Source organism: Lathyrus oleraceus, chromosome 5 (genome assembly GCF_024323335.1).
Source record: "Lathyrus oleraceus cultivar Zhongwan6 chromosome 5, CAAS_Psat_ZW6_1.0, whole genome shotgun sequence".
Taxonomy (NCBI): Eukaryota; Viridiplantae; Streptophyta; class Magnoliopsida; order Fabales; family Fabaceae; genus Lathyrus; species Lathyrus oleraceus.
In genome coordinates this window covers 652,200,663-652,210,715 of record NC_066583.1, presented here as the reverse complement: position 1 = coordinate 652,210,715, position 10,053 = coordinate 652,200,663, and the positions used below count along the sequence as shown (strand labels likewise).

The following is a 10,053-nucleotide window of genomic DNA, read 5'->3' as shown; positions in this document are numbered from 1 at the left end:
CTTTTTAACTAGTAAGGCAACCGTGCGTTCGCATGGATCGAATAAAATATTAGAAAAAATATATTTATATTTATATCTATATCTATATTTATATATCTATATCTCTATATATATTGGTTTATTGTTGTGTAGTGTTTGAATTAAGTAATAAAGTAAATATTTGTTAAATGTTGTGAGGAATGAGTTGCACAAGAAATACTTAGATTAGAGTTTATACTCAACTATGATAAAATATAATACTCAAATATTTTTTGTTTTATGTCATTACACATATCATTTTTTATTTTTATTTTTAAAAAATTGATGTATATTAAAATTGATTGTTATAATGTGTTGATTATTTAAGTTTAATCTTTTAAATAATGAATAAAATAAATGTTAGATTAATTAATTTTAATATGAATATTTTTTTGTGTGGAGCCTTAAAACAAAATATCAAGGATAAAAAATAAAAAGTGATAGATTTTAATGACTAAAAATATTATACATTAACTAAGAAAAAAATATTTAGAGATTAAAGAATACTTAAATCATTAAACAAAAAAAGAAGAATTGAAGCCAACATGAAAAACTAAATTAAAATAGAATTAAAAATAGAGAAAAAATAATGAATGAAAATGAGTGGAAGACGAGATGTTGGATCATACTTGAATTATGAGCATAATAAAAAAGAGAAGATTATCGGTAGGTATGTATCTATGTTGGATCACAATCTTAACCTTTGGAATGAAATGTGCTTGAAGAAATGGAAAATAGAAACTTCTGAAGCCTACAACATCACATAAGGATGGAATGAACTTGTAGCAGAAAACGATTGGAAAAAAGACGAGAAGGTGTTGATGCAACTTTGGTCTTTCAGACTCAACCACAAGCTCTATTTTGCACTCCTCAAGCTTTAGTAATATCTATCTATCAATGGTGGTGAAATTCTTTTTATGGTTGAAGACTTTACCTTTCTTCATCAGAGATTTTTTAGAAATTGTTTCGGCATTTATGCTTCTAGATTCTCTTAATTTTTCTTAGTTTCTCCTTTTGGCAAGATTGTGTTTCCTTAGTTTTGCTTATGTATTGTTTGTTTTTTTGTGCCTTGTTTGATTTTAATTTTATTCATCATTATATTGTTCCTATATTATTGAAGTAGAAAACTTGAATATTATGATGAACTAGAAAGAGCATATTAAAGAGAGTTTGATTATCTTAATGGTGTGTTTTAAATATTTGGTCTTTAATGAACTTGTCAATGATTATGCAATCAGTGCTTATAGAATCTATGATCTGCTTTCTTGGTTAGAAACTTCCTGTTTTTGTTAGGAGTAACTTTTGTTTTTACGTGTTAAGACGATGATTTTAAATAAGTGGTTTCTGAATAAGAAATCTTCGTTATTTTCTCTTTGATGTGGAGTTTTATATTGTCACTAGATTTCAAAAATCTCTCTTGTATCATTTCCCATTAAATCAAGGTAAAGATATTCAATTTACCGTCCTTCATCACACCATCATCATCAAACTTGAGTCTTTTCGAGTCTTGTATCACTTCCCATTAGATCAAGGTAAAGATATTCAATTTACCGTCCTTCATCACACAATTATCATCAAATTTTAGTATTTTCCCGTGAGTGTAAATCTCATTTAATCGTATCGGAATATCATATTCCAACTTCTACCAAAAATAAATAAGTTAATAGTTACAAAATATTAATTATTTAATTATTTAAGCTTAATTTTTTAAAATACGAAAAATAATTTTATTGTGCTTTTTATCTTGATTATAACTTCTAAAAATAATGACTAAAATAAATATTACAAGCAAAATAACAATATTAGAAAAAGAAAGTAAAATAGAATTAAAAATCGAGAAAAGATAATGAATGAAAATGAGTGGAAGATGCTGATGTTATGTTTTTGTTATGTGGCGAGCAATGGAAACAAGTTATGAGATGAAATGGCGAAGCTACTATTCCTACCGTTATGTCTTCCAACTCCCAACCTTTCATTCAAATTCAAACCCCAACAATTCTGCGTTCGCTGCTGCGATCGTGACAATGAAGATACCAACAACAACAAGAACAAGAAGAGGCTATCAAAGCAGTCTTCATGGGAAACCAAGGATTCTGAGGGAAAAGATTATCTCTACAGACTCGGCAAAGAAGCTGATAACATGAACATCGCCGTTGGTCAGCGTGCCGGAATCATCGACGATCTTTTCGTCGGTGATTTTCTCGGCAAAGACTCCGACATTGTTTTTGATTATCGTCAGAAAGTTACCAGATCCTTTGAATATCTTCAAGGAGATTATTACATTGCGCCTCTTTTCATGGACAAAGTTGCATGCCACATTGTGAAGAATTACATTACTCATATCCTCAAGGCTAAAGTTCCTTTGATTCTAGGTATAGTTTATTAACCCAACCAAAAACTCATTTTCTGATTGAAAAGTTGAGGTTTATTTTCAATTTATTGCAGGTATTTGGGGAGGTAAAGGGCAAGGGAAAACATTTCAAACAGAACTTATCTTTCGGGCTATGGGAGTTGAACCTGTAATTATGTCCGCAGGGGAACTAGAATCAGAAAATGCGGGTAAGGTGTTTGATGAAATTATTCTGAATTTTCTTTTTGTCTTTAAGTTTGATTTACAATTTCTGTAACTCATAGAAATGTATAATCTTACTAATTTCTATTAATAGGAGAGCCGGGAAGATTGATTCGTGAGCGCTATAGAACAGCATCTCAAGTGGTCCAGAATCAAGTTAGGAGTTTTAAATTTTTCAGTATGTCTTGATTTTTAAGTTATTATGTTACTCTCTATGTGATTAGTTATACATTTTTTCCTTTCGATAAGATGATTTTTCATTCATCTAAAGAAATTGAACATTATGATATATCTTCTTCACTTTACATTCCCTATGTTGTATGCAGAAAATAATGTTAATGTGAACCATTTTGAGGCAAGTGTTTGCGCCTCGGTTTAAGCTAATAGAAGCTTTTGATATTGATCATCCAGAAATCGTTTTGTATATTATGTATTTTTTTGCTTGTGGTTTTTCTACATCCTCCTCTTTCCTGATCTTTTCCCCGATCTAGTGTTTACTTTGTGGCATTTGGTATTTGCACACTCAAACACCTAAAAAAGCACTGGAAGAGGGGGTTGAATTGTGCTTTTAAGATGGTATTTACAAAATATAATGTTATGTGTTTTCCACAAAGGCTTTAGATGGTTGTATCGTCTAATATAAGTCAGATGATTGTGCATGGGTAGATTTTGGAAACAAAGTTTCGTATATATCTTCTACTAGTCCTAGACGATATACTCAAGGGCAGATATTTTTTTTTTAAAGATTGTTAAGATAGTCTTGAAAACCACACTTTAACTCATTGTCCATTTCATTAGTTCACAAAACAAGAAACTAAAAACAGAGTAAAGGGTTAAATGAAGGATGCATAAACTTTTCTGCTTCTATTTATAGAGCTTCTAAGAATGAAATATGTATAGACATTGCTATTATGTTTACTTGTCAAAATTTGTGCAATTGCGGCAAGTGTATGATAGTTTAGTACAAATTCATTTAAAGAACTTCCCTTGAAATGATTATACCATAGGCGTACAACCAAGAGTTCTCTGTTTGTTTCGCCTTTCATTTGAAGTTATCACATGCGTTGCTCAAGGCTTTCTTTTCTAAAACCGACTTCTCTTAATGTATTAGGAATCTTCCTCAACAAGACTTAGCCTTGAAATGTTTTATCAAATATATTCCCATTATACAACCAACTCAATTGTCCTCAGAGAATTCTGATGGGTGATGTAGAACCACATCGTGCCTACATTATTAGCTGAATTAGAGTTAAAGTAGAGTATGATTGTGCATTTGAATTTATTAAAACATGAGCTGTTGAGGCTTCGGACGTCTTGAAACTCAACCCTAACACACTAATACATTTATTGTAAATAGAATTCAACTTACAAAGAAAGGAGAGCTTAACACTATCGTGCATCTTTGACTGGTGTAATCTGTAAAAAACGCTAAATGAAGATATACTGAAGGTTGATGTACTCATTGCTTACATTCTACTATGGATGAAATAGTTTAAAATGGTGTAAATCTGGTTTTCTTCTAGGACAATATTTATTAGTCGAATAACAATACTACATTTCGTTAATCTGCTGAAGCAGTCTACATTTGTTTTTCTGATACAGGGAAAAATGAGCTGTTTAATGATCAATGACATTGATGCTGGCCTTGGTAGATTCGGTAAGCTAACATCTGGTTAGACCAAATAAATTGATTATATGTAATTTTTATTCCATATCCCTTTTATTTGTTCATTGCTTTGTAGTTTGTGTGTGTGCGGGTGTGCACGTGCGACTTGCATTGCATCTTCTAGTGTTTATGTTATTTAGTCAATTCTTACTGAATATACTTTTCCTGTTTTGGTTCAGGGAATACTCAAATGACAGTCAACAACCAAATTGTTGTTGGGACTCTTATGAATCTATGTGACAATCCTAAAAGAGTTAGTGTTGGTCAAGATTGGCGAGAATCAGATGTCACAAACAGAATTCCAATTATTGTAACAGGGAATGATCTATCAACTATTTATGCTCCACTGATTCGCGATGGAAGGATGGATAAATTTTACTGGTAAATTGTCATCTGTCTTATTATAGGATTATTATACTTGTCAATCATGAATTTTAATTACGGTAGTTTTTGCCAGGTGTATAGTTGGATAAAAGGTTTTAGTTGAATTTTACATAGAACTGTAGGATGAATTTTCATGATCTATGTGGTTGTGATTGATAAAGCTATGTTTTAGCATGATTACCTCATCTTTCGGATTGCTATGTAATGACTCTGAAGTATCCGATTTTATGATACTAGCTAACTATGTCGCTCTTCCCTAAAATGTTGTATGTAAATGTGGCACAGGCAGCCTAACCGAGAAGATATACTGAATATTGTTCAAAGAATGTATGAGAAAGATGGCATATCTAGGGATGAAGTTGAAAAAATTGTGAACACTTTTCCTAATCAAGGTACTTATCCGTTTGTCATGTTATGTTGCTAAAACATGAATAGTAAGAAAGTATATGTTGTTATTCAATATAAATTAAGTAGTTTTATAGAAAATATTGCAGTTGCTTATTTATATTTCATGCTGCCTATTTTTCTATGCTTATTCCGGTAGAGTCCCCTTTTTTTTATCACTTTTATTCTTTAGCTTAAATAACTTATTTTTCTGGTTGACTACATTTGTACTGAGGATAGAGATTGGAGTGTCTCATGGCTGAGATATCATATTAGGTCTTTTCTCATTTAGGGCCCATTGTTTTTATTTTAATAAGTGATTTGTATGTTGTGTAAACAAGTAATTTATTTTCAAATATTTTTTTTATGTAAGCCAGAAACCACTTGTTTGCTTGTTTGTTTAGAAAAGCACTTTTAATCTTTTTTTCTTCAAATAGTTTCGATTATTGCTTTTTGTCTAAAGATACTCAGTGCAGTTTCTCAAAATTAGCAGAAATCAGTTTTCTTTTTAATTATTTTAAAGTTTAAACATACAATCTAAAATATTTGTAATGTGAATTCCAAAACTTAAACAAACGCACTCTTATTTTGATACTGACAGCATTGGACTTTTATGGAGCTCTAAGATCGCGTACATATGACAAATCTATTTTAAAGGTATGCAGATACCTGAGTTTATGTTAATATCTTATCGATTTATCTGACTTTTCATTTCATATGTAAGAAATCTAGTTTTCGATTACTGTTTATGTTTGGTTAAATATTAATGGTAGTTTTTTATGACCAAAGACATAGGTTACCAAAAAGAAGAAAAGAGATTAATATACTGAGACAAACTCTCTTAATATGTGACTCTTGGATGTCGTACATTTTACACTACAGAAATTAATATAGTTAAAATCAAGATTTTACGCAAAATCGGGACGGGGAAGTAAAATCATAAGTCTTGGAATCGGAACACCAATCGTAAGATTATACATAATTCTAAAACTCATATTTATGCACATAATTCATATATATGCATATAAAATAGCATTAGTAGGACAGAAAACCTTAAATCACTTGAAATACTTATTTAAAATTTTAAATTCATAAGCATAGTTCACAAGTAACATAATTAAAACCTTAAATCACACTTCAAATACGTATATAAATTTAAATTCATTCATAAGCATAATCGCATAAACGTTTCAAAGATTATAAGATTATACGATAACAACCGACAAGAATCCTTAAGCTAGAACTGTTTATATTAATCCAATACACCCTTCTCATTCAAGAAAAGGCTTGAAGCATGATAATGCACATGGCCACTGTTCCTTCTAATGAAATTTACTTTAGTTATGAAAATTTTAAGCATAAAAACATTGAATTTCTCGCCATTTGATCATAAAATGCTCCAATAGATAAAGATAAATGATCTCAAGAGAGACAGAGAACTCTTAATGTGTAAATTTCTATCACATTTTGCATTTTAATATTTATTTATAATAACCAAGGGAATGTGTTTCCATAGTAGTATATTTGATTAATACAACTATGCAACATAAATAGCAATTGATATATTGAGTATAGAAGATGACAATTTCCTTCATATTTCTGAGTTATCCATGTTTACTTTTCCGCCACAAAGATTGCTACTAATGAGTTAAAAATTGTGGTGAACTTCAGTGGATTGATGATATTGGAGGTGCTGAAAATTTTGCATCCAATTTTCTCAAAAGAAGAAAGGACAAGAATCTTCCTGTATTTATTCCTCCAGAGGTAAAAAGTCAGCCTTTTGTCCCCTGTTCTGTTCTTATTTTGTGTCCTGTTGTAGTAGCTGTTTCCGGTTGACCAATATTGATGAAATATTGATTCAGCTTATTTATAAGTAAATAAAAATTGTTTACAAGACGAACATGAAATTATGAGATCTAAATATAGACACACAAAAATAGGGTTATGGACTTTACATTGTAGTTTTATTCAAACCGACTTGACCGATTTAATTATATTTAAAAAATAAATGAGATAAAATTATGAAATATTATTGATCTTATCATGCATGCATGGTCTTTGTTAGTAGTTTTCGATTAGATAGATAGAAGATGATTAATCTAGTTTTTCATTGAGAGGGGTCTTAAACTATAATTTTAAACATGATAATACAACTTGATTTCAGAAATTGATAACTCAAAATTTTAAAATGTAAAGGGCACTAGCTTGTCTTCAAGAATTTCCACCCATGATATTTTGTCATTATCTCTCTTGCACTTAGAAAGAGATCCTTCACCATAATGTTTCTTTCCGTAACAGTGTAATAATACTGACTCTCATGTTAATTCTTCGGGCCAACACAAAGTTCTTAACTCATACTTGTGATCTTTGGACATTTAATTCATGAGAAATTAGTCTTTCAAGATTTGAAAATGTTTTGGGAGGAAACATACATGATGATATGCACGACTGTCAACTCATGTTTTTTTCTTTTCCTTTTGTCTTAAATAGTTTCATTTCTATTCTTCAATTGATTTGGCTTATGTGAAAATAATACACTTCTATTGTATTTGGTTGGATAGCAAACAACCGAAGCTCTACTTGAGTCAGGTTATTCACTACTCAAAGAACAAGAGTTGATAATGGAAACTAAACTTTCAAAGGAGTATATGAAGAACATAGAAGATTAATATCAAGGATGCTGGTTCTCTGGTGCAAGTTCTCATGAATTATGATTGTGAAGTTGCTACCTCCCAAAAGGTCTACTTTTAAACAGGGTGCTTCTCATTTTTTGTTTTTGTTTTGTGTATAAATCTGGATATATAACCTATTTAAGATGCTGAAATGTGTGAAATATTACCAAACAGTAGTGTAATGATATCTGGACTGTACAAATAATTACTCAATAAACTCCGATTATTCCCCTTCCCTGCTTGAAAAATTTATTTACGAGTAAAAATATGCTTGGATTAGTGGTGTGGAATGAAATAGAATAAAATGAGAATGTACCGAAGCAATATGGAACAGAGATCTCGTTATATTGTTTGAGCATTTTATGATGTTTCAAAAATTAACTGAATTGTACAATATTAGGAATCATTTGATCTCATTTTGCACAATTTGTTAGAAACTGAAATTGTGGTTACTAATAAAATATAAAGGAATGAATGACACTAATTTATGTTCAATAATTTTTTAAAATGATCTAAACAATGATATACAACATCATTTCATTATGTTTGGATTGATGGTGTCAATCCAAGCATGTGATTACAAGTTACAATGAGAAATGTGTGTGTGCGCGGGGGCATAAGCCTAATTACCATAAACTAAACAAAATTTATTTCTTATTAAAACATTTTTTTTGTTATAAAACAAGAGTTATGTTATTGTGGACCAAAAACTTGATGTGGTAATGGATGGATCACCGTAGATGAGACAAGGGAAATATTCATTACACTTTTGAATGTGCACTGTACGAGCTAGCATCCTGCGATACTCCTATGGTATTCGGTCTGCGATACTCCTATGGTATTAGGTGATTCTCGAAATTGTCAAGTATCACATCAAGGTATCTGTAGCGGATAGTGGGAGGATCAGACTCATAAGGGGGTCTCAAGATAATTTGTAGATATCTAAAATGATGCATTACTTCAAACTCAATGATACGAGGGAAGTGGGAGATGATCTATCCCTGAAAATGGTTCAAATACAATGTTAATAAAAAGTGTAACAAATAAATTATGAAAATATTAGTAATAATAAATTATCGTAAGCAACATATAGCTCCATGTTATCTACTTTGTTTTTCAAAGACAACCTGTGCCCAACTTTAAGTACATGTAGACCCAACAGGCGGCCCCTTAATTGTACTTGTGAATCATAGTCAAGTCAATGAAACATTGAAGGTAGACTACATAGACATATGTTGCACTTTTGTCCACAAAAGTGGACGTACCAACCAAGAACAAGAGGGGACACCTCAATGTGTAAGTCCAATGGTACTCAACCTGCATGTCATCACCTTCGGCGCCCATAAGCTTATGCAGGTGGTCTTTATAAAGCTTTTCCAAAAAACTAAACCTAACAGGAGCACCTCTTGTGTCTTGTGCCTCATGTGAGGCCTCAGTTGGGTCATCCCTCAAATGGGTGACCATCATGTTGACGCCTTCCTCTCGGCCGATCCTCCCGTGACCCAATGATTTCCTCTTATAGGAAGATGCAAGAGACATGAGACGTCATCCAAGGTGATAGTCATCTCCTATAGGAAGGTGGAAAGATGAAGTCTTTGAATGATACCTCTCTAGAAAAGCCGCTTGCATGTCATGGGATATGGTCATGTACACAACAGAACATAAACCGACAAGACCGAAATAACGAACATCCCGAAACCAATTAGCAAGAGATGCCCCAACTCCAATATCTTCTTCCCATGGTTTGCTGATTTCAAACATTTATGCTCATGTAAAAAGAAAATATTACCATCAATATCAATTTAATTAGATGAAAACATATGTATTGTAAAAGAAAAAAATATACCTCTCCTTCCCAAAGATGCCTAGTAGCATGACCTACATAGAGACGAAGTAAGAAGGTGTTAAACAGGTATCTTGTATAACTCTCTAATGAACCGGCAGCTTTCTCCTAGGCTTCAAGGGCTTCAACGACTTCAAGGTCTACTGCATCATCTAGGGACTCGTGGCCCTGTGAAGTGGATGCCTGAGAGAGGTGGCTACGAGAAGCAGAACATAATGTAGCGGTAAATTCATGACCATCAAGCTATGGATAATCTAGACATCAATAAAATCAGAGTCACCACTGCACTTTTATTGTTTCCAAGGGAAAAGGGAAAAGTACGAACAAAATCCAAACATAAGAAGTTTTCAAATCAAAACTAATAAAATGCCAGAGATTACAGGTAAGGGGGTTGGTTACACACAGAGAAGGTTTTAACATCCAAAGTGTCTTAGGTACTCCTAGGGAGCCCTTTCTTGTGTGCATATGTGTTTTTGTACAAATGATGTTTGCAATAAATAGAATGGAGGGATGA

General features: G+C 31.9%; 1 protein-coding gene across 1 annotated transcript; it reads left to right on the top strand.

The window, feature by feature from the left end:
* Window positions 1-1,864: 1,864 nt before the first annotated feature.
* Window positions 1,865-7,931, top strand: LOC127087662 (ribulose bisphosphate carboxylase/oxygenase activase, chloroplastic). Its single transcript, XM_051028592.1, has 9 exons — window positions 1,865-2,390; window positions 2,464-2,577; window positions 2,685-2,746; window positions 4,193-4,247; window positions 4,436-4,637; window positions 4,926-5,032; window positions 5,626-5,681; window positions 6,696-6,788; window positions 7,586-7,931. Exons 1-9 carry the CDS (start codon window positions 1,943-1,945, stop codon window positions 7,691-7,693), a joined length of 1,245 nt encoding a protein of 414 aa, XP_050884549.1. The 5' UTR covers window positions 1,865-1,942; the 3' UTR covers window positions 7,694-7,931.
* Window positions 7,932-10,053: the final 2,122 nt, after the last annotated feature.